We start from the raw sequence: 26,537 nt of genomic DNA on the forward strand, positions 1-26,537 counted from the left end.
AGTATGCTTTTGAGCTAAACTGAGATATGTGCATAAAGACGGAAAAAAAATGATCAAAACTGGGATATTACAATAGCAACATAAGCCAAAATGTAAAACAAAATTTGTGGTCAAAACTGAAGGAAAATCATGAGAGGAATGTGAACAAAAGTTTAGGCTTCCACAGATAGTATAAGGAAGAGAATCCCTAGCTGTCCTTTTTATCCCATTGTGCTGATTACAAACAGTTCAAAACCTCTGAGGCCATGCTCCTAGAAATATGGGGTTCGGAACTAATAAGTGGTACTCCAACTGGCGCAAGCAAGGACCTAAAATGGTATCTAATTTGTTACAAATAAATAGCCCTGCACCTAAACCATTGAGATTTTCTAATAATTAGTGGCGGCAACAGAATCCTCAACCTCAAAAACCCCCTCTGTCCCCACCCACTTTCCACTCAAATTCAAGTACTAGATAGTATCATTATATCTAAATGAGCCAACAGTAAAACCTTCACATTCAGACTTTTAGATGCAAGTCTAAGGAGGGCCTTAGCAACCAGGCACATCTCTTTAAAAAACATTATTGGCCCATCACAGCTTCTAAACTGGTACTGTGACACACTTCAAAGTTAAACAAAAAAATGTAATCTTTCCCAAAGAAAGAAAAAAAATCAAAATCATATATGTAAAAACAAAGCTTGAAAATTGAGCTTTCAAAATAAAAAAAAAAATTCATGAACCAAAAACTATTTGAAGTTCAGAAAAGTGTTAATCTGCCAGAAAGACTTTCCAGTTCCTAACAGTTGCCTGGAGTTTACCCTGGCATCCTATATAGACATAAAGTTCTCAGAAGGAGTCTCTAGCCCAGAGGGGTAAAGAGAGGTGGCTTAAGGCTGAACATAAGCAAAAGATAAGAGGCGCATACTGTCCAGTGGCATTAAAGCCAATGTGAAAGAGATCCAGATATTTTCAGAAGGTGCAGAACTGTGATTTTGATAACTGTGTGGTTATCAGAGTAATTAGGGATGTAGAGTCCCATGAGTCTCCTCTAAGCCATCCTCTGGCGAAGCAACTATTAAAAAATAGCGAACTCAGTTTAGTGGTACTGACATGTTGCTTTGTCCAAGAAACAGTAATCTCATATGCAGTGTTGCCTTTCCTGGCAGGAGTCTACCTGGAATAGATCTTGTTTCTATTGCCCATGTTGGAATAAGTGACATAGGTAAGACCAGGCTGGAAGTTCCTAAATTCACATTTAAGGAGTTAGGTGCTAAGTGTAGTGACAAACTGACAAGATGCTGTTCTCTGAAAATGCAAGATTGGAGAGATTTGAAGGTTTTGTGTGTGTGGTTCATAGCTTGGTATACGATAAAGTGATATAGATTTCTGTTATGAGAAGTCTATGAGAATTATTAATCTTGTTTTTCAAAAAGACTTTGATAAAGTACCACATGAAAGGCTAATGATACAACTTAAAGCAGTGGTTATTCAAAATGCAGTTTACAGATGGATGAAAAACTGGCTCAATAACACAATGCAAAGGGTTATGGTAAGATATTTTTTTTTCCATATTAGAGGATGTTAAAATTAGCTGGTGGACAGCTGCTGGGGCTGCTAAATTTATATAAATATTGTAAAAATAAAGTAACCATAAGCTAGATAAATGTAAAGTTTGCTGATAACAGTAAATTAGGTAAAATGGTGGATTACCCTAGAGACAGCATAATGATTAGAAAAAGAAAAAACAAACTTTGATAGATACGTTGCAAATGAAATTCAATGTAAATACATGTAAAGTATTAAATATAAGAAATAAAAATAATAGTGGAGGAGTGAGTTTGAAGTTGAAAGTATACATGATAAGAAGGACTTGGGAGTCCTAGTGGACGTTTCACTGTATAGATTGCGACAATGTACAAAAGCAAATAAATAGAGTAGTTGGATATGCTACATATAGAATATTTGTTGCATTCAGATAAAAAAAAATATTCTTAAACTATACAAAGCACTAATGAAGTCTCCTCTGAGGTACTTTGTGAAAATATGGCATTGTACTACTAAAATGATTAAATACTAAAAGTCACAAAAGTATCTAGACTGATTTCAGGACTATGACTTATGAACTGTTAGGAATGACCTGAAAGAGCTGAATCTTTTCTGTTTAAGCAATTGGAAGTTAGTAGGGTGGTATAAAACTCTCCTTTATTTAAGCAAAATAATAATTTTTTTATTATCCAATGCTGTTTAAAATTTCTAACATCTGTACCTTGCTATATCAAGTACAGTGTAATTTTTCAGAAATGCATTTGTTCTAAACTAAGAGTTTTGTTTGACCATTAAACATTATTAATCATATAAGACATAATCTATTGAAAAAGCATTTGTAAAAAAATGCATTTTGCTTGATAACTATTTAAAATAACTGATTTTAAAATAGATTATTAAAACTTCTATCTTATTACATATTTTTATTGAAATACTATAGATATGAAATTATTTACCACGTTCATCTCTCTATACAACCTATAAACATGAAACTTTGGAGTTCTTTAGGCATTTTTTTTATGTCATTACTGCGCTAACACACACACGCAGTCAAATAAATCATACATGCTTATGTTATGCAGCTATCTACTAACAGGGAGGAAGTGCATGTTAGGTGTTTCAGGTCATTGGGTTGTTAGCAGACAAACTAATCCACATTCTGGCATTCTCTCCAACCGTAAAATGGTAGTGGGGTGTGTGTATGTATATATACATATTTTTTCACTTCAATTTCTGCTTGAATGTGTTGTGGATATAATTTTAAATGGATACATTTGCCATTTCTGTCCATCAGCCTACACTCACTAACCCATAATGATGTTAAAATGAAAATGTATTTTCAGATGAGTTTACAAATTTATTAGAAATTGAAAACTGACATCTCACATTCATGTAAGTATTCAGACATTTCATTTACAAGCTTTGTACACCTGGATTTGTTCAGTTTATCCCAGTCTCCCTGGTAGATCCTCTCAAGCTCATTAGATTGGAAGGGTTTGAGTACTTATATTAATGAGAGTATTTCATTTTTGATATTCAATAAATTTTGTAAATTATTTATATTGGCACCTCACAGGAGAGTCGGCAAGTAAGTAAGCAAGTAAGAAGGCCAGTGCCAAAATGGTCAGAATAAGGAAAATGGCTTCCCTGGGCCAGGAGCAATCACCAGTCTCAATTTACTCTGAAATTAAAGCATAAACAAATCCATAACTGGAGACACTGATACTTCACTGCTATTAAGCAATGCCTGAAACGGTTGTCCTGTGATGTGCCTGTCACATAACCTGTTGACTCTTATAAACTTTTCTTCTGATTCTGTTGTGTCTTTTGGTCTGCCAAGGTTGTTTATGTCAAAGTTTCCTCCAGTTTTCAATTTTCTTTTGATGATGTAAGAAACTATATCCACTGACACCTTAGCTTTCCTTCCATTTTCTCCAAAAGAAAGGCCTACACTTTTGAGGGTTAAAATAGTTTGTCTTCCATTGTTAATTGCCTTTTTCTCAATATTGTGATATTAATGTATAGTTCAGTATTGTCCAGATAATGCTTCAGAAGGTAAAGCAACATGGTTTGTTCCAATGCTGTTTTTATTGAGACACAGGGTTTGTAAGTAATTAGCAAAAGTTGAAATTGTTTTCATCAACGTTCAAGACTTATTTAACTTACATTGCTACAGAAAAGATATAAGTTGTTAACCCATGACTTGTTCCCCATAGTATTTGTTAACCTAAAGTTTTTTTTTTTTTTTTTTGTTTTTTTAACCTCTCGCAGCTTACTGTTTACCTTTGTACCACTTCATGCTATTCACTGCACTTGAGCTGCTTACATTCCATATGGGGGGAGTGTTCTCAAACCTTTAACTAGCTGTGTGTGTATGTATATATGTATTTATTTATATAAATTTTCATTTATTTCAATTAAGTGAAATTTAAGACTTGGTTAATCCTTGGGATTCATTGTTAATTATTTTGGCAATATTGCTCACTCATAGTAGAAGATCCACCAATAATCCTTTCCCAAAACGTATCTCATTGCTAAATGGTACATGTGCATTCCTGCTACCAGTTCTCCTGCTGATTGTGTTTTTAGCACATTGAACAACTTTATTTCTTGCCCCACGTTGCCTTAAAACTAGAGACAGGACAGACTAGTATTACAATCCAAAAATGTGTAAATAAAAAAATAACCTTTTCATTATATACTGCTCAAAAAAATTAAAGGAACACTTTTTAATCAGAGTATAACATCAAGTCAGTGAAACTTCTGGGATATTGATTTGGTCAGTTAAGTAGCACAGGGGGTTGTTAATCAGTTTCAGCTGCTTTGCTGTTAATGAAATTAACAACAGGTGCACTAGAGGGACAACAATGAGATGACCCCCAAAACAGGAATGGTTTAACAGGTGGAAGCCACTGACATTTTTCCCTCCTCATCTTTTCTGACTGTTTTTTTCACTAGTTTTGCATTTCGCTATGGTCAGTGTAACTACTGGTAGCATGAGGCGAAACCTGGACCCTACAGAGGTAGCACAGGAAATCCAACTTCTCCAGGAAGGCACATCAATGTGTGTCATTGCCAGAAGGTTTGCAGTGTCTCCCAGCACTGTCTCAATGGCATGGAGGAGATTTCAGGAGACAGGCAGTTAGTCTAGGAGGGCTGGACAGGACCATAGAAGGTCCTTAACCCAGCGCAGTGGAGCTCGATCGGCATTTACCATAGAATACTAGAATTGTCAGGTCCACCAATGGCACCCTGTGTGTTTCAAAGATGAGAGCAGGTTCACCCTGAGCACATGTGACAGACGTTGAAGGGTCTGCAGAAGCCATGGAGAATGTTATGATGTCTGTAACATCATTCGGCATGACCAGTTTGGTGGTGGGTCAGTGATGGTCTGGGGAGGCATATCCATGGAGGGACGCACAGACTTCTACAAGCTAGACAAAGACACCTTGACTGCCATTAGGTATCAGGATGAAATCCTTGGACCCATTGTCAGACCCTACGCTGGTGCAGTAGGTCCTGGTTTCCTCCTAATGCACGACAATGCCCGGCCTCATGTGGCAAGAGTATGCAGGCAGTACCTGGAGGATGAAGGAATTGAAACAATTGAATGGCCTTCATGATCCCCTGACTTAAACCCAATAGAACATCTGTGGGACATTATGTTTCGGTCCATTAGGCGCCGCCAGGTTGCTCTTCAGACTGTACAACAGTTCAGGGATGCCCTCATACAGATCTGGGAGGAAATGCCACAAGACACCATCCGTTGTCTCATTAGGAGCATGCCCCGACGTTGTCAAGCATGCATACAAGCTCGTGGGGGCCACACAAGATACTGAAAAGCATTTTGAGTAGCAGAAATTAAGTTTTTGAAAAAATGGACTAGCCCGCCACATCTTCATTTCACTCTGATTTTAGGGTGTATACACAATTGAGCCCTCTGTAGGCAGAAAACTTTTATTTCCATTAAAAGACTTGGCATCCTTGTGATCCTAAGACATTGCCCTGTCATTATTTGTATAGATATCCAACTTCATATTGAGATCTGATGTATCTAATGTGTTTCTTTAAAGTGTTCCTTTAATTTTTGTGAGCAGTGTAGTTCCCTTTTCAGTTCAGTTATAGTGTCCTGCAGTCGAACTTTTATTAAGACTATTTAGTCAGGCACAGGACTTTAACCTTAAAGTGGAAATGTCATTAACACACCGGATTTTGGAGCGGTTATGTATTCTGCCAAACTCATCAATTATTTTCCAATGCCACTGTGCACTTTGTAGTGGCAGTAGAGAGTTGGCCAAGGACAGGTGAATTTGTGTAGACTGGATTTTTCTTTTTCCTTTTCTTTTCCTTATTGTGAGCTGGGTTTAACTTAATATGCAGATAATTTACCATTTACATTATTTAATACTATTGAGGTAGTTTAAGAATACAAATTCTTCAAAAATATAACACAGTATCTTCAAATTTTCAAATGTGTTTAATTCAATTCAAGCTTGTTGGAGACAGGAACCTATCCTGACAGTATTGCAAGCAGAACAGATATCCGTCCTAGACAGGGCACCAGTCCACTGCAGAGCCCACTAATGCACACTCACAATCACACAGGGCCAATTTCTACTTTGAAGCATTAAATGTGGAAGTACCTGACAATTCTTGCAGCACAAGCCATCACTACATTTTGATTCCTCAGTCAGCGTGCATTTTTTACAACAATCTCCTCCTTCTTTCTGACACTCCTAGGGAGAAATCAGAAACAGTTATTATAAAAAAAAAAAAAGTTAATTATAAATGCAAAGGTCTTTGGAAAAAAAAAACACATTTGGTCTGCACACACTACTCTGATTCATTTCACTCTGATTTTAGGGTGTCTACACAATTGAGCCCTCTGTAGGCAGAAAACTTTTATTTCCATTAAAAGACTTGACATCCTTTTGTTCCTAAGACATTGCCCTGTCGTTATTTGTATAGATATCCAACTTCATATTGAGATCTTATGTATCTAATGTGTTTCTTTAAAGTGTTCCTTTAATTTTTGTGAGCAGTGTATATACAGTGTATACAATTAGTAATTCAGGCTTGTAAATTTTTTTCACATGGAATAGATAACATGTTTATTATAATCATACATACAGAAACACAGAAATTGCGACCTCTAAGCTAAATAATTGGAACGATCAAGTCAGACATCAATAGAGAACAATGCCAGATAATTGGACAGAAATGTTTATTTATTTTGTAGACTTGGTAGCGTTATGTTTAACCCAGGAAAAGTGAGCCAAGGGTTGAGTATTCTTTTTTTTTTATGCAGCAAGAAAAAAATGGTATTACATGTAAAAGAAACATGTAAATGCCAAATCATCAGCATAAACACAGTAGAAAGGTATGTCTAATGTCGATTTCTGTACTTGCGCAGATTTAGTACATGTCCTTCGTGTGATATATTTTGAGACTGTCAACCATGCATTGCCTGATGTCACAATCAGGACAGTATAAGCGTGTTTCTTTGCATACTATTTTGTTATACTTTTTCTTTGCTTGCACATGAGGGTAGAATTTCAGTATCTGATACTCACAATCAACATTCCCCATTTGTTATTGTAGACTACCACAGTTGCAAGGTTTAGTGACTTCTGCCCTTCCTCTGACATAAACATTGATAGTGTGAACAGTGCTCTCAATCATTTTGCCTTTTTGTCACGCAGCTACTTCCACCATGTTGAACCTTCACACAACCAAATTCCCCATGCATATCACAGTGGTTCAGTTATACAGTTCTGTATCACGTACAGCGTATCAGTTTCACTATCCATGTCAATGTCTAATGACCAGTTCACAACATCATCACTATCACTTGATTCAAGCAGTGCTTCAGTTGCAGTTCATTCTAAAACTGCCTTTACAGCTTTTCTTTTGCAAATGTTTTTTTCATTAAAGGCTCCTCCCCAGTAATGTATATTGATGAGTTACCATAAAATGGCAGAAAACCTTTTTTTTTTTTTTCTTTCTTTACAGCAGAATTCAGTGCTGAGACTTATTCAGGATTAACCATCTAAAATGCATCATTAAATGTCAACCCGAGCCTGATTCATGATTAACCATTCTAGCATAGAATTATGAACCTAATGTCAAGGAGATTAAAGGACATTGGTGATGTAATTAGTTTAAAGTTTATAATACAGCAATGGAAAATTCTGAGGAAATCAAATAAGTTTATTATGCTTGAAGACAGTAAAATAAATTAAAAAAAATTATATATCATAGGAGATGAGAGGATAGAAGCAATGACTAAGTGCAAGTTTGTTAAATTACTTAGATAGATAGATAGATAGATAGATACTTTATTAATCCCAAGAGGAAATTCACTTTGGAACAGTATGGGACAATATTAGTATCTTGATTAAACAGGAAAATATCAGAAATCAAATGCAGTGTTTTCTTACACATTTTCATGAATCTTCACCATGTGAGTTTTACTATACTTGATGCATTTTTAATGACTTCATCCAATATAGGGTTACCCAGAGTTCAGCACAGTGTGTAGGAGAGAAAGTGAAACATAAGAAAAAAAGCACAGTCATAGCAACACATGCTCATAGGTCATACTGAACCAGTTAATGTGAAGTTTACATTCTGGAAGAGAGGAAATTATGCAGTATTTTTTACACTAGCGTAAGTACCACAATCTTCTGACTACTATAAATTCTGTAATAAATTGGCAGGGAAATTGTAATAGTCTGAAGTAACTACTGTACTATTCAGAGCAGTATAACAAGGCAAATGCATTCATACATTCAAAAAAAGCATAAATTTAGAATAGTTTAATCAGTCTAGCTTTTCATCGCTTCTGCTGTTCAAATATTTAATTTTAAATTTTTATGCATTTTTTTCTCAAATGAGGTGCTTTGTTTTCATTTTAGCACACTTTAAATGCTGGTTTTCTACATTACAATTTACCAGTAAATAAAGTATTAAGACATGAATATATGCTGTTGAATGTGAACAATTAAAAATGTACATGATTACCTCCAGTAGCATGCAAAGTTAAAAGTAACAAAACATTTACACCTTGCTACTCGCATGCTTTACAGATGATTGATAGTTCATACCCTTAAACACCTAAATATTTTTTGTCATTACTACTTATTTCCACTTATTAAATAAAAAAAAAGCCTGGAGTAGTCTTATTCTGCAAGTGTATTTTTGTTCACAGGCAAATTTAGCTAAACACTAAATTAAAACTTTTATAGTTAAATTTGGGTGACAAGAAAGAAAAAGTACAGGAAGGACTGAAGCATGAGACATGCACTGATAAAATAATTAAAGGTTTCATGGCACAATGACTATTACCATTGTAAACCACACGTCTAGTGTTAATCATAAGTTTAGTCCACTATCACTGTAAGGACTTGCTCAGCATAATTTTATGACCCTACTGTATATGCCAAGGCTGAATTTGCTATTTCATTTTTTAAAATATTGTAACTACTACAAAGTAACCAGCCTGATGAGTTTAAAGTTGCAGTACTATTATAAATAAAAAGAGGTCACTGCACAAATTCTTGCCAACATCAACCTATTACAGCGGGGCAGACTTACCAAAATGTCATCTGTCCTCATCCTGCTAGATCTTTCCTCTGCCTTCAACACAGTCCCAACCACCAGGACCTCCTTAGCACTGTCTCTGACCTGCACATTACTAACACATTCTTGGTTGTTTTGACTCTAGTTTTGAAGATATCAAAGGTGCCCCAAGGTATTTAGATTGGTAGGGTTTGCATCAAAATCATTGATGCTTGCCTACAATAGCACCTTAGTATATGGAGGCACTTGTGAACTCCTATGCTGCTTCTCGACCGCTCAGATCTGCTGATAATCAGTGTCCGGTGATTCCATCTCTGCATGGTATCGGTGGTACGAGCTGCCCACCTACATTTAAAATTCTTACTCTCAGGGCAGGAAACAAATCCCGGGCTGGGCAACAGCTCACCGCAGGGCACACACTAGGGACACGTGTCTTTGGACTGTGGGAGGAAACCCACGCAGACACGGGGAGAACATGCAAACTCCACACAGGGAGGACTCGGGAAGCGAATCCGGGTCTCCTAACTGAGAGGCAGCATTGCTTCCCACTGCACCACCGTACCACCCCAGTTAGGTTTTGTAACCTAGGAATTGTAAGTAGCATGTTTTTTTTTTTTTGTTCTGAGCTGTTCATTTGTGATTATTAATTTTATAACCTGTCCTGTAACACTTGTTCCCAAACAGTCCCCCAGATTGATGTTTACTTGATTATGTTGACCTCTTTTGCACATTGTTTTGGATATAAGCATCTTCTAAACAAATAAATATAAATGTCAATATTTAAGCAGAGAATTACACAAACAGTACCAAAATAATTTTAGTAAGATGTTGCGTTTTCATAATGTATAATTGTCATAATGGGCGGCACGGTGGCGCAGTGGTAGCGCTGCTGCCTCGCAATTAGGAGACCTGGGTCCGCTCCCCGGGTCCTCCCTGCGTGGAGTTTGCATGGTCTCCCCGTGTCTGCATGGGTTTCCTCCGGGTGCTCCGGTTTCTTCCCACAGTCCAAAGACATGCAGGTTAGGTGGATTGGCGTTTCTAAATTGGCCCTAGTGTGTGCTTGGTGTGGTTGTGTTTGTGTGTGTCCTGCGGTGGGATGACACCCTTCCCGGGATTGGTTCCTGCCTTGTGCCCTGTGTTGGCTGGGATTGGCTCCAGCAGACCACCGTGACCCTGTGTTCGGATTCAGCGGGTTGGACAATGGATGGATGGATGGATGGATAATTATCATATTAGGCTTTAAACATAAGACAAACCATCTAGAAATTGTTGAACACTTAATTTTATTCTTCTAAGGTATGTTAAATTTACCCTTTATGAACCTGCATTATAAATTTAGTATAAATTTATAATTTCTATAAAATTCAAGATTGAAATTGCTCAGATTTTATTCGAAACCATCTCTAATGTAACTACAGTATATGTTTATTTGTTTCAAATTTTCATATATCATTTATAAAAGTGGTGTTATTTTACTGAAAAAGTTAGTGTCATTTGGCAGAGCATTTGCATGTTTTCTCTAAACTATTGAAGAAATTGTTTTATAAAACTATTACATTTTATTAGTGTGTTTCTGTGGATCATATTTTTATGACGTTTATGAACTGCCTTGTGATGGTGTGGTAAATAAGGCATAATTAACTAATTTATTGTCAGCTATATTATTAGACATACAAGAATTTCACACGAAAGAAAAACTGATTTTTTAGGTGTATTTGTGGGAGCTCAGATTTTTTTTTCCAACATAAAGACCTACACTTGTGTTAATTGATACCCAATGTTTTCTCCCTGTATATGTGAATAGCTGTTCTCCATGCACAATTTTCTGCTTAAGCTTTGTACTGCCAGGTTAAATTCCAGCTTCTAACAGTATTATGCATATTAAGAAAATAAATTACAGTAATTGATGGTCGATGATGGAACTACATTTAACAAGTGACTTGTCAGACATTCTTGAATTTAAATTGGCAGTTTTGCTGTCATGAATTAGTTCACTAAATCTGTGTTTAAACTGCATATACGATGAGTCACATTATCATACTGCTAACTATAATTATGTTATTTTCTATAAGCTTAAGTTAAACAGTTTTTGAGCTTTTTATCAGTTGGATGTCAAGGCTTCAATTGAATTTGGTGGACTTGTGTAAATTCTTCATGAAGGGTCCCTTTTATTTAAAATTAGGCTTTTGAAAATATTCGCTGTAGGGCAAAAAGCATCCAGTAATGTGGAAAAAAAATCTGAACCAGACAAAGCCTCTTCCACCTTACTAACTGTAATATGCAACACTAACATCCCTGAAATTATGAGCTCTTCTGTTTTAAGGCCTTAGGCAGTTTTCATGGAGAAGTGCTGTATTTATAGTGTAGGTCGCTGACTTACAAGACTATCTAGTCAGAGCGAGATTCAATATATGGGTGGAACATGCCAGAATTGTTTAAAATAGGTATTCATATTGCATCACAATATTAGGGCAGTACTTTCAAGTTTGACTGGGATGCAGTTAGTATTGACCTTGCATTTCTTAGTTTTAACCTGGCAAAATTGTAGTTTGATGAGAGGATTTCATTATATACTTTATTTTCAAGTTATGTTTCTTTTTATATGACATTGTGCTTTTCACAATTGTACAGGTGATACTGACTTTTTTTTTTATTTCAGTTGTCAGTCAGCAGTTAAATTAACTTGTCAGCACTTTATAGTAAAATCTATTACATTTTCTATTAAAAAAGGACACTTATATTAAATCGTAGGCTGGTGTACTCTTTGTTGCTGTTAAAATTGCCCAGATGAAACAAAAATTTCTTTCTGTGAGATTTATTCAATATTGTTAACCAGTGAAACAGATCCATCTAACTCATAATTATAATTGTTTTGCAGTTATGTTTTGTCCACACTGTAAAAAGGCTTAGTGTTTTATGAATAGAACAACAGGTGCCCAGATGTAGTAATAAAGGGTGTGGTATGGGTGTGGGTTTACCTATGTATGTATAAGAGAAAACTGACTCTGTTAGGTTTGTAAGATTCTTATTTTTGTTGTAGTTTTGTATAGAATATATGCATGAATTTCTGCTTCATTTGCAAAATGGAAAATTAACTATGTGACTATATTATCAAAGCAAGCAGCAAGTCTAAGATTGAAACATGTTATTTACTTCAATTAAAGATAACATTTTATTAGAATCCATTACAGTTATGAAGCTTCAGATTACTTCAATAATAATCTTATCATATTTCAAGCCCTTCATTGGGATGTAATTTGTATTAATATCTTTTTGGAGATCTGTATTTCCTGTTTTTTTTCTTTCAAAATTCATATTGATCATTTAAGTGGTGTTTCCTATTTTAATGCTTTTATTTGAAATGGGACATTTGGTCCTGAATTGTTACAGAAGGACCTCTGCCCTAACAAAGTTTAAGTGATTTTGTTGGGTACATGTAATTCTTTTGAAAAATTACAAACAGTAGTGGTAGTTTAACATCCATCACATGGGTTTTCTGTCATTATCTAGTTGCCTTACAAATTCTATTACAAATGTTCTGCAACTTTAAATATCTTTAGGTGTAAAACATATTTAAGACATATTTATTTTGGTTTAGGCTTCTGTTTTGCCAGAATATGTTTTTGGAAATTTCCCATTTGTTCATCTTGTGATTACATAATGAAAATTAACTGATGTTAATTTTGATTCTCTTCCAATGCATTGAAATGCTCAATAGACTTTAATGACTTAGTGAAATTTCATATTTAATTGCTTTATTTAAACATCTGTCTCTGGATTACCTGGCCTTGCAGCTTAATTGGTTATTAGTCAATCTGTTGTTTTCCTGTTTCATTTTCAAGGATTTCTATACTGTAACAGGCTGAGAAGCATCTTCTAGAGATGGAGTCAAGTGTAAAACTGCAACATTGTATTACATAAGTAAATACTCATTGTATGAATTCATATGCTTTACACATTTTTGCACATCTTACATTTTGATCAGGTGATTATTATTATTTGTTTAATAATTGTCAAATATAATTTTTACAACAGCAATACATGTGAAAGAGTGTTATATAATGAATATTTCAGGAAATAATGATGAAGATTAATATTTTTTAAAGACTGTATTTTTAAAATCTTTCTTACAGTTAGATTTATGCTGTCCGAAGAGTGCTGTCTTCTGCATAAAAAGTTTAGTTAAAACTCCATTAAACTATGTCAGCGTAAACAGTAGATTCATTATTTCTGGTGTTAGAAGTAGGCCATTTGCATTGAAGTGGAAAAGGCAATGAAGTGAAGGACAAATGTGAGGCAATGCAAATCGGCTAGCATTTGTTTTCTTGTAGTCTCTCTCTCTCTCTCTCTCTCTCGCTCTCTCCCTCTGTGACTTAACATGTGGTGTCTGAATCCTGCTTGGCAACTTTTTTATTATCTGTCTTTAAAAGGAGAACTCCCATTTGTAGTTTCACTTGCGTATTTGCCTGAAGATACAGGCTTTAGGCCACACCTTCCTTCCCAACCAGAGCCATATCCTGCTCTTATGCTAAATAAAGGAAGTAAAGGTTGTGTGTTACCTGGTGGAGTGAAACATATGTGTTGCTTTTACTTCTTTTTTTTTTAATTATTCTTTACCAAATTGGAGCTGGAAATGGTTACTCTTTGGATTATTTCAGGATATCTTTCTACCTTTCTGGATATTTGGATTTATTAACAGCATAGTGCCTGATAGATGAAAATGAACTCTGCTATGATATATTTCTTACATTTACTTTCATTGGACTTGCTCTTCTTGAGAATGCTCTTCATACCTGTCAGCTGTCTGCACAGGCTGTTTTGAAAGATGATACCTTTACAAATCAGGTTAGATCAGAATTTGTCCTCCAACGAAGCAGCTCCTTTCATCTGTAATATTTACGTGGGATATAACGTGCCTTGTGATTGCCCATGTGAACATTCATTGTTTGCTGAAGGCTCTTCGGGGCTGCTCCGTAGAAACAGTTGCTTAGCTCTGTAATGTTGCTTTTTCATTGTGGCACAGTGCATATACTATGCCTTTTTTTCTTTACTTGCAACACTGATGCTTCCTAATGCTGGCAGTAAAACTGAAGTGTAGTACAACCAGCCAGATTTGCACCCAACAATGGATTCCTACAAAACATACTGGAAACCAGATGCACTGAGGGAGATGTGGGTAGAAGGTCAAGATTCTGATGTTTATGAAGTGGAGTCTCGAGTGCCTTTGCCTAGACCTTTTCCTATTCCCTCCAGTTTAAATGAGAGGAATGCTGTGCTTGTTCAGACTCGAATATCTCATGTAAATCATAGAGAAAATGGGCATCTCCTTAAGGTTGTCTCAAGAATATCATTACCAAATCCGCCATATACTGTAAGTAGTATGAATACTGAGGTGCTGTTTCATATTTTTTTTATTACTCTTATAATTGATTTACCTGGCACAAACAACTGATGTTCAAGCAATGTATGCATTATTTACAAATGTTATGCATATTTTAGTTTCATCATGAAATATGTGATTGCTTAATGGCTGGTTTTACACAGTTTTAAGTTAATTATTATAGCATCTTGAATTAATTAGTTTTAGTTGCCTTACTATATAATCTCATTTACATTTGCATAGAAAAAGCCTACCCTAAGACATGCTATTATTATTTTTGTGCTTGACTGTAATATTTTGAACTCTTTAGAATGCTTAAGTTAAAGAATTTAAGAGTAGTGCAACAATCTACTATTCCTTTTTCCTCACATATAAGACTTTTTTCTTCACTTTACATACTGTTACTTTTATTCATTTAGAGAGTTTAAAATATCAGCTGTTTTCATTACTACAACATATATGGTAGAATATTATGCATTATTAACAACACTATGGCAATTTATAGGTAATGATAATGTCATGTCTATACCAACCTTTTACTGTATGTGTAAGTATAATGTAGTATACAGTATATAGTATAATATAGTATAGTGTATTATTTTTGTTTTTATTATAACACATGATTATTTTGTGCCCATATACTTGTTTCTGCATTTCATTTTCATTTAAACTTTTACATTTCAGCTGCGTTCATATAATTTATCAGGTGTCTGTTTTTGAGAACATTCTATATAATCTATCGATATGACAATTTTAAGTTAATTATTATTGCATATTATTTGGGTGACACCTTTATCCACTGCAATTCGCAATAATTTTGAGATATATAACTATAGTAGCTACATTTGTTTTTTTGTTTTTCCAGTTAGAGCACAGGCAAGTGAAGTGATAATGGGATTTGAATCCGCAACCTCATGGTTTGAAGACCAAAGCCTTAACCACTAAGCTGATTGCTCTAATTCTCAAATGACACCAATGTGTATGTTATGCCAAATGTAATCAAAAGTAATATATACAATGCTGAGTATGTATTCAGTTCTCATATTTGATTTTTGTAATGGCTCTTTTTGCACTGAATCTTAAAAGGTCCAGACTTTTATATGTTTTAGTAAGTTTGGTACATCACTTCTAATCAAAAAACAGATTCCTCTTTAAGCTTCCATCATTGCAGACTGTTTAAAATGTGTGTTGCCTTTTTGCTTTGCTACACTATACAATCAATTGAAGGATAAAAATTGATTTGCCATTAAGTAGGAATTTTTTGTTTGTTTATAGCTTGAACATGCCAGAATTACACAGACAGAACTTATGAGAGAGTCTTTCAGGCACAATGCAGAGATTAATGAATTACAGCAACGGCAGGAAGAACTTCAAGAGCTGCTTTGTGAAGAGACCAAGGAGAAGGAACAGCTGGCTCTGGAACTCCACAAAGCTGAAGGTTTGTTCAGCAGTCATTGTTTTATTTGGTATTAGGTTAAATAATTTTATGTAGTTTACTTCATTAAGGGTTATCACATAAACATTTACAAATTCAGACATTTAAATATTTAATGTGCTAACCAATGTATAGAATTAGTAATTGATAAATGTGAATTCTAATGGTATTTCTTTTGGTTTACTGGGCTGGTGCTAGAGGGCTCTAATAAACCAGTATCACATGATAAAACCTTCAATTTTAACACATCAGTGTTAATATAATGTAAATTGCTTTCAATGACTTTTCTTCCTCTCCACCTTCAATATATATTTGCAAAAGCCTGCTACACAGGAGTGGCATGGAAAGACTGGTTAAACAACTTCATTATATCACGTGTTATGTAATTAAACATTAAAAATACAGTCACCACTCCTATGTTTAAAAGAACAAAAATTTGATTTTTTTTTCTTATTTTTTATAACTTTATATAAACAACATTATACTGGACAATGCGTATGTTTTTTGTATTCAGAGAAACCATTCCAGCATTCAAAGCCCTCAAATAGGCGAACAATGAAATTTGCAGTATTACTTATATAGCTTAAATAGATTATGTTCTGTAGTAAAATGTGTAATTTAAGTCAGAAATCTAATAAATAAAACAAAAATAATTAACTTTAGATACGTCATGGCTTAGTTTATTTCTTGAACTATGCATCAAAGATCAATCATTAGTACCTTTATGTGAAAATAAAGTGTTTTTCCTTCTCATAAGAAATATCATTAAATTTATATTTACATCACATATTATACATGCATGCATTTATTCTCAGTCCCACTGAATTTAGGGTCATGGGAAGCTAAAGGTTATCCCATCAGCACTGATTGTGAGGCAGGAAAAAGTTGTGGACAAGGACACATACACACTCACTTTTAACAGGGCCAATTTATAGTTGCAAATCATATCAACTCACTTGTTTCTTTTAATGTGAAAGGAAAACTGAAGTGCCACCACCTGTCATATTTTTCTAAGTGTTAATATAATATAAAATATGTAAAATAATATAAAGTTTCCATAATTTTCTTATTTAGATATCTTTGCATTCAGGTTTAATACAGTAGAGTGCAATTCCTAATGTGCAGTTTCTCCAGAGGGACAGATTACAATGGCTAAATAGAGTGAGAATAGTTTGCAAAGAAATGATGTACTATATTTTAATAAATATTACTATATTGTTATAAGAATATTATAAAATTTAACAAGGACATTTGGATAATACTGGTAGAAATACCCAGCTTATCTTTAAACAGAGGATATAAAGTGAAATACTGAAATATCAACTCAATGATGCTTATAACACTCTATGTTTTTCTGTAGCTGCCATAATCTGGTGATATTTGAATGCCATTTTGCTTAGGTTTTTTTATGTATTTTATTAAGTCTGTGTCAATAATATAATCAGGTACTCATGCCATACTTCGTTATATATGTATTACCTATTCTTTTCTCATTCTAATTAAATGCTGCGATTATAAATTTGTTAGATGTCCATCCATCCATTTTCTAACCCGCTGAATCCGAATACAGGGTCACGGGGGGTCTACTGGAGCCAATCCCAGCCAACACAGGGCACAGGGCACAAGGCAATCCTGGGCAGGGTGCCAACTCACCGCAGGACATACACAAACACACCCACACACCAAGCACACACTAGGGCCAATTTAGAATCGCCAATCCACCTAACCTGCATGTCTTTGGATTGTGGGAGGAAACCGGAGTGCCGGAGGAAACCCACGCAGACACGGGGAGAACATGCAAACTCCACGCAGGGAGGACCCGGGAGGCGAACCCAGGTCTCCTAATTGCGAGGCAGCAGCGCTACCACTGCGCCACCGTGCCACCCTTGTTAGATGTACCTGACTATATTTTACTTATGATGTTTTAGGTATATTTTAGATATGTTATATATTTTATATGAATAAAGACTAGGCAGCAAACAATTTGTTTAACTGTGAAAGAGGAATCACAAATCTTACCAATCTGTTTCATCTAATCTCTGCATTTTATTCCACTGTTTGTAACCCTGTACATTCTATGAATAGACATTGGATTGTAAAGTGAAGAATACAAACAGTTGATTATGTTCAAAACAAAGCCAATAGCAAATTTTAATGTGAAAGCAAAAAGGTGTTTTTGTGGATGTTGTTTTTCTTTTTCTTTGACACAGGACAAATTTAAAATGAAATTAATTTTCTTAATATTTATAATAATAAGTTGCATTTATAGAGTACCTTTCACAAACCTATTGTCACTTTACATATAGAGGTGGAGGGGGAAAAAAAAGATCACACAGAAGACAAAAGTTCACCAAAGAGGAAAGTTTTGAGTTGAGATTTAAAGGTTTAGAAAGAGAAGCAATCACAAAGAGATTGAGATAGAGAGTTCTTAGAGTTGAGGGCCCATAACACTGAAGGACCTGACTCCCAGTGTAGAGAGTCTGGTGTGTAGGATACTAAGGAGATTGTTGCGCAAGGACCTGAGAGAGTGACCAGCAGTGTATGGAGCTAGAAGCTGTGTGAGGTAGAGAGGGGCAAGGTTATGTAGGACTTTGAAGGTGAGAAGCCGAATCTTGAATTTAATCCTTGATGGAACCGGTAACCAGTGAAGTTGGGAGAGACCAGAGGGGATGTGAGCAGAATATTTTGTGTGGATGAGGACTTGTGGTGTTATGGGTCCACAGCTCGTTGAGTAAAGGCCATTTTTAAATAAATAATCATTGTGCTCGCGGCTTAGCGAGGGGACGTTGGACCATAGTGAGCCGCGGGACGATCCGTAGGGTGTGGGCGTTTCTCACCTAGTGCACAGGTGAGAGACTGCCCACATTCATGATTGTCCCGCGGCTAATGCTGCAGCTGCTGTGGCCCTCGTCATTTTAAAAAGAAGTGCGAGTCGGTTTTAGAGGAAGAAAGAAACGTTCGGAGGGAAAAAGAAGGAAAGGAGAGGACGGAGGTTACCGGGAGCAGGAGAGGAAGCAGACGGTGCGTGAGTGTGGTGAGCGGCGATCGAGCGCTCGTGGACAGCTGCATGGAAGCTGGGTGTTAGGCCGACACCCACGTGTTGGTGTTGATGTCGCTCCCGCTGAGCGATCAGGTAGCGGGAGTGACCAGGGAAGGCGACTGGCCGCGGAGAGGCCATGGAAAGGCAGCGGAAGTCGGGAGACTTGGTGGTGGGAATCCCCAACGTGAGCGACCTGGCCGTTGTGGGAAACCAAGTTCTCCGGGACTGGGATGAGTGCCATACCGAAGCCAGGGTTCGGGAGGTCTCCAGTCTCGTGCGTGTGTTTCAGGAGGGCAGCTGCAGAGAGCGTCTTGCCTGCTGCGATGCCCAAACGGGATTAGCAGGTGAGACGCTAACAAATGATGCACCAGATTTGTTGATTGGTTTTAAGACTGCTTCCTAAAAGAAGATTTTAACCTCTCGTTTTTAAAGGATTGTTTTTTTTCCAATGGTTTTAACCTCCACGTGTTCTTTTTATGGATTTATTTATTTAATGAATATGAAGAACTGCACTATTTATTTGAACACTGTTTTTGTTTTGTTGACTGCTTTTAATAAAAGCACTATTGCATTTTTTGTATACCACCCCTTGCTCAATTGTTTATTTGCCTCCATTGACTAGCTCACTCGGTAACATTATCGACGGTGTTGGGTTCAAGGGTTCCCAAAATCAGATGGGAGTGTGGAGCCAGAACCCACATCGTCACAGGACTCTGGCTGCAAAGTTCCGAATGTACTGTAGCATCTATATAGATTTTGCAGGGAGGGCAATAAAGAGGGAATTACAATAATCAATACGAGACATTATGAAACAATGAGCTAGAGTTTGAGCATCATTAAATGACAAAAATGGACAGAGGTGAGTAATGTTATGGAGATGATAGGATGAAAATTTGGACAGAGACCTAATGTGTAGGCCAAAATTAAGTGACAAATCAAACAAAACACCAAGGTTTCTGACAACAGGAGCAGGTTTGATAAGTGTACCATCAATAGAAACAGAGAAGTTAGATGCCATAGAAAGCAGGGAGTTTAGGCCTACCAGTGATACTTCAGTTTTATTGGCATTACTGTAAGTGTGAGAAAGTTATCTTCCATCCATAACTTAAGATCAGTGATGCAGTCAGTGAGTGTGCTGGGAGGCGAGTGTGTATTAAGATATACAGTGCATCCAGAAAGTATTCACAGCGCATCACTTTTTCCACATTTTGTTATGTTACAGCCATATTCCAAAATGGATTAAATTCATTTTTTTTCTCAGAATTCTACACACAACACCCCATAATGACAACGTGAAAAAAGTTTACTTGATGTTTTTGCAAATTTATAAAAAATAAAAAAACTAAGAAATCACATGTACATAAGTATTCACAGCCTTTGCTCAATACTTTGTCGATGCACCTTTGGCAGCAATTACAGCCTCAAGTCTTTTTGAATATGATGCCACAAGCTTGGCACACATATCCTTGGCCAGTTTTGCCCTTTCCTCTTTGCAGCACCTCTCAAGCTCCATCAGGTTGGATGGGATTCAAGTCTGGGCTCTGGCTGGGCCACTCAAGGACATTCACAGAGTTGTCCTGAAGCGACTCCTTTGATATCTTGGCTGTGTGCTTAGGGTCATTGTCCTGCTGAAAGGTAAACTGTCGCCCCAGTCTGAGGTCAAGAGCGCTCTGGAGCAGGTTTTCTTCCAGGATGTCTCTGTACATTGCTGCAGTCATCTTTTCCTTTATCCTGACTAGTCTCCCAGTTCCTGCCGCTGAAAAACATCCCCACAGCATGATGCTGCCACCATCATGCTTCACTTCAGGGATGGTACTGTATTGGCCTGGTGATGAGCGGTGCCTGGTTTCTTCCAAACGTGACGCCTGGCATTCACACCAAAGAGTCCACTCTTTGTCTCATCAGACCAGAGAATTTTGTTTCTCATGGTCTGAGAGTCCTTCAGGTGCCTTTTGGCAAACTCCAGGCGGGCTGTCATGTGCCTTTTACTAAGGTGTAGCTTCCGTCTGGCCACTCTACCATACAGGCTTGATTGGTGGATTGCTGCAGAGATGGTTGTCCTTCTGGAAGGTTCTCCTCTCTCCACAGAGGACCTCTGGAGCTCTGACAGAGTGACCATCAGGTTCTTGGTCACCTCCCTGATTAAGGCCCTTCTCCCCTGATCGCTCAGTTTAGATAGCCGACCAGCTCTAGGAAGACTCCTGGTGGTTTCGAACTTCTTCCACTTACGGATGATGGAGGCCACTGTGCTCATCGGGACCTTCAAAGCAGTAGAAATGTTTTTGTAACCTTCCCCAGATTTGTGCCTCGAGACAATCCTATCTTGGAGGTCTACAGACAATTCCTTTGACTTCATGCTTGGTTTGTGCTCTAACATGAACTGTCAACTGTGGAACCTTATATAAACAGGTGTGTGCCTTTCCAAATCATGTCCAATCAACTGAATTTAAAACAGGTGGACTTCAATTAAGCTGCAGAAACATCTCACGGATGATCAGGGGAAACAGGATGCACCTGAGCTCAATTTTGAGCTTAATGGCAAAGGCTGTGAATACTTATGTACATGTGATTTCTCAGTTTTTTTATTTTTAATAAATTTGCAAAAACCTCAAGTAAACTTTTTTCACGTTGTCATTATGGGGTGTTGTGTGTAGAATTCTGAGGAAAAAAATGAATGTAATCCATTTTGGAATAAGGCTGTAGCATAACAAAATGTGGAAAAAGTGATGCGCTGTGAATACTTTCCGGATGCACTGTAACTATATATCATTTGAATAGCAGTGAAGGTTAAGGCCATGTCTGCAAATAATGTGACCCAAAGGAAGGATTTAAAGTAGAAAAAGTAATGGCCAAACGAATGCACCCTGAGGGATACCACACAACACAGGTGGTGTGAAGGATTTATATTGGCCAAGTGTGACAAACTGTTGCCTATGAGAAAGATATGAAACTCAGAGGGCATATGCCCATTCCCTCCTTTGCAAAGACCCTATGTGGTTAAAATATTTTTTTAAATTTATAGAAAACTCATTTACATAGTAAATGCATATATACCATTTTTGTGAAGAAATAACTTTGACTTGAAAAATGGCAAACTTATCCTTTAACTTTGATTTAATAGTAATAACTTCAAGATACAGCATAACGTCTAAAATTAAAACCATGGTTCCTTCCTGACTATGTTTTTTCATTCTCAAACCAGCTTAATCCATATCAAGGGGGCTGGTCACTGTTCTAGAAGGACCATGTACAGATCAGGGTATGACTGTGGATATTGCACCATTCCATTGCAGAGCCTATATATTGCTTTTAGGATGACAAAAATATGAAACATTTTTTAACAATTCCTATAAAATGAAATTATTGCCCTTTAAACATTTTTACTAAAATCCTTCTGCTATAATATTCATGTTTACATTTTAAGTACAATATGGGTAGAAAAGTGAAGCCCCTTTTAGTTTTACATGTTATTTTAGAAAACAGGGAAACATTCAATAACTTTGCCTTCTTCCATGTTAGAATGCTATAGGAAAGTGATTCTCGAAGTGAGGTCAGTTAACCTGTGATTTGATCCATAAGTATGAGCCAAGGGGGTCTGTGAGGCTTCATTAATGTTTTGCGATAAATGTGATGTTTAAATTACTCTGATATATTAGCCTATTATCTTCCAATTTCTTACACTGTTACAACCACATGTAAGACTACTGACAATAAATATTTGTTTTCTGTCTGTGTTAACACCAAAACAGCAGATCAGGTTAGACCTTTTAAGCTATACATTTAATGTGAAAGACTATAATGAGATGGTGTCTGATAGTTTTTGATTTGTGCACACTATTTTCTCTAGATTTTATTTTGTGACTGAATGTATGCTGAATGAATGTAGTTGACTAGAAGCTTAAAATTCTATATTTCTATATTAAAACAAGTGCTATAGTCAATAAAGAGGATCCAGATGAATATACATAATTAATAATAATACATTTATATAGTGCTTTTCTCAATACTCAAAGAGCTTCCACGCAGGGAGGACCCCAGACACAAACCCATGATCTCCTTACAGTAGCGCTACTACTGTGCCACCTGTGACTGAAGTGTCTGGCCAAGTAGACTGAAATGTAATTTAACAGATATCAAACTTAGAGACTGGAGGAGAAAGTATTGCTTATTATAACTGCTTTGTGAGGTTATGTGTTCTAACTATTCTTCTGAAGATCGTGTTAAAATCAGATATTTTTATCAGCTGTAATAGGTTAAGTTGACCAATATTTTATGTGCCAGTTCTAAACCTGTTTCACTGAATAAAACACTCATGAATAACAGACAATGGATTCAGCAGAAAAGTTTGACAAAACAGTGGCATAATTCATTTTCAGTCTTTTATTTACCCATTCAAGAAAGTGATCCACATTTGCCACTCTGTAATGCCCTGTGACATATCTTCATGTGTTAAGTTATTTTGTGAGAAGTGAACCCTGTTATGGAGTAGTCTTTGTCCTTTTTTGCCATGGAATGTTATGTTAGCTTTATCAAAGTGCATACTCTCCTCAGCCACTGAAAGACATTTTTAGGTGCTGTTACTTGAAAACTGCTGTTACTTTTGCTGGTATAGCTGAAGTGTTTTAGTTAGTTCTTGTAGCACTTTCCTGTTAATGTAAACTTTAAATAAAGTGCTTTGTTGGTTTCATTCTTGTCATTTATTAGATGCATATATTACATGTGAGATTATAAAGCTTACAACAAAATTAGCATTTTTGGGGAATGGCTGAATGGCTTATAAAGATTCATATAATTACTTTTTATTTCCAAATTCTTTTACATAGTGCCAGTATTTAAACACACACTCCTATGTTTACTCATGTTTGCATATAAGATAGCACAAAACTAAGAGAGGGCCCTACACAGTCATGAGATCACATAGGCTATAATAATAATGTACTGTAAGCAATGTGTTGTACATGTCAGATCAATAATGACAACAAAATAGTAAAGAAACACAAACAGACCACTTTCCATAAACTGTAAAAATTCATATCCAAATCAGTCAGCAGTATTACTGTCACCATCACTGAGCACTGCACTATAATTATAAATTCAGACTTTAGAGAGAGGTGCTGGCTTACATGCCCTTGGGACTTTATTTTTCACCTGAACCATACCTAGCTAAAGCAAACTCTAATCAGTGCAAGAATTGACGTAAGTGTGAGCTTTGAAAATCTCACAGGACATCTGATTAATCAAAACTGATGTAATTGTGGGGTGTATCTGGAATAGTGAAGCACTTTTAATGAAGATTTTGCAAGAAATTATTCTCCCAAAAATACAGGGCAGATTAAAATTTTTTAGAATACCTTCAGCACATAAATTGGACCTAGTATACGCCATGTCTCGTTATCATGTTTTGTTCATTAGCTTTATTCTTTTCTACCTCATTCTAATTCTTTGAAATGCTATGGTTATGGTTTGTGTCCAAGCACCCCTGAACATCCTACTCCTTGAAGATGCTTTGACTTTCTTTGTATTTTTAAATCTATAAAATGTGTTTACCTTGGAAATTTAGATTAAATTGGTACTTTTTAGTGTTCCAGTAGGTCTGTCTGTCCCACTTTAACATATTGTACTTATGAGGTGTGTTGAGTAAATTGCTTTAGAAGTGTAGTACTTAAAAAAAAAAAAAAAAAATAGATCATGATTATTTCTCTCAGGTGGACTTTTAGAGTTTTGGTAAAAAGGACACAGTGCCTTGCAGGGCAAAACATATGTTTCATCAGGCTGCTTTGAGGTTTAAGTAGTATCGCAAAGTTCAGAGAAACAACAGCCTTCAGTGGCCTATTCTATGTAATGGCCAACTGATATGCCAGCCAGTTTAGATCTTCAGATCTGTCACATATCAGGGCAGTAATCAGTAGCACCTAAGGCAGCACACAGTGGATATCTATGGGGAATAATAAATGAAGATGGATGTTTTGCCTGTTTTAGTTAAAATTGAAAAAACTCTAATAAAAGGAGCACAATGGTTAGCATATGATTGCAGTTTCAGTGTTAAAGCAAGGACAGGCCCAGTTGACTTCCTGCTCTTCTGCATTCTGTTAAACATCTTACATCATGCTGCTTAATGATAAGGTGGAGCTGGAGACACCCCTGCATAAGACACCTGCCATTGTTTCATTTGTTTAAAAACTTGTTCATATATTCAGGAGGACCATTCTTAAATCTCACTGGAATTCATAGTTACTGATTTTTAAATTGGCCTCATCACTCTCAGTTAAACAGAGCTTATTTTATATTCAGTTTTTCTTAATGCTGTCTTGAATCAGAGTTGCTACTTGTTATGCACATTTTCAAATATGTGAATTAAATATACCCACCCTTACAAAGATGAATATTATTGTCATTTCAGGCATTCTTAATTATATTCCACCCTGCAGGGTGGAGATAGTTCCTTGATGTTTAGTGTCTTTCAGCTGTCCACTACTGTACCTTTTTATAATTTAAATTGCAGGTTTTGACAAGGTATCTTGGTGTATGGTAAGATTGCTAAGGATAGAAGAACATATAGTATGCTCAATATGCCTAAGAAACAGGCCAGTGGTCACGTATGTTTTGGGTTCTGGTTTACTGATGTCTGTTGTTAATACCTTGGCAAACTCTCTCAGATTATTGTAGCTATAGTCTTCTTTACATTTCCATTTGTTTATTTGGCTGATACTTGTATCCAAAGCTTTTAAAACAAGAATTGTAGGTGTTGGCTGGAGCTTGAGGTAAGGGTAGTTGGGGGATTACATATGGATTTCCAACCTGTTTTATTGTCTTTTGTAGTTGTGAGACTCAGAAGGCTATATTTTTGTTTGTTACGGAGTAAAGAGGCTGAAGATCAAAAGAAACAAATTCCTCAAGCAGATTAAAGGATCTGCATTTAATAAAGTTTCCAGCTTTGTAGAATAATATTTTAAAAGTATTGTAGCATCTCAGGACTATTGTTGGCTAACTTTCCAACAGACACTGCCTCCTTACCAGTTTAGTAAAACATCACTTGATCCGTGATCCCATAGTAATGAGAAACATGAAAGTTCCACCACCATATCTGGATCACATTAGCATTCATTGTTTCAATAATATGACCACAGAGCAATCAGTGTAGTTTTAACTTGGTCAGATGGATAAAGCCAGGTTAGCACTCTTTTTTGACAAGCAACAGACATTTGACAGAAGGTTTCACAGTGGCAAATGGAGACATGCCATTATCAGCAGAACTTTTTTCTGCTATGTTTTCTGCTCTCAAGTAGGTCGTTGTTGAATGAGTCTTTGAACTTGCTTAGTTCAATAAAATCACCTTGGTTGCAGTTTAAGCTGAATATTCTGACCTAGATGTTTTAGATTTAAGATACACTTTTTAAAGAAAAAATTTACTTATGATTTATTTAATTGTGGTTAATGACAAAGGTTACAAAATAACACATTGTTTAGTAGTTTCCTCAGAGTCACCACTGCAGTGGCAACAGGATTGTGTAGTTTAATCCAGATCTTGGTATCAACTATGTGATGAACTTTAAATCTGTTTATCATTTAACTGAT

General features: G+C 36.2%; 1 protein-coding gene across 7 annotated transcripts in view; it reads left to right on the plus strand.

Annotated features, from left to right (window-relative positions):
• The window catches only part of akap9 (A kinase (PRKA) anchor protein 9), a 231,256-nt gene that overhangs the window by 133,363 nt on the left and 71,356 nt on the right, over window positions 1–26,537 (plus strand). For all 7 annotated transcript variants that reach the window (XM_039736927.1, XM_039736923.1, XM_039736925.1 and 4 more), the window contains one exon: window positions 15,763–15,925. In XM_039736927.1, coding sequence (XP_039592861.1) covers window positions 15,763–15,925 — 163 coding nt within the window. The remainder of the gene's footprint in view (window positions 1–15,762; window positions 15,926–26,537) is intronic.

The sequence above is a fragment of the Polypterus senegalus genome, chromosome 15, assembly GCF_016835505.1.
Source record: "Polypterus senegalus isolate Bchr_013 chromosome 15, ASM1683550v1, whole genome shotgun sequence".
Lineage (NCBI taxonomy): Eukaryota > Metazoa > Chordata > Cladistia > Polypteriformes > Polypteridae > Polypterus > Polypterus senegalus.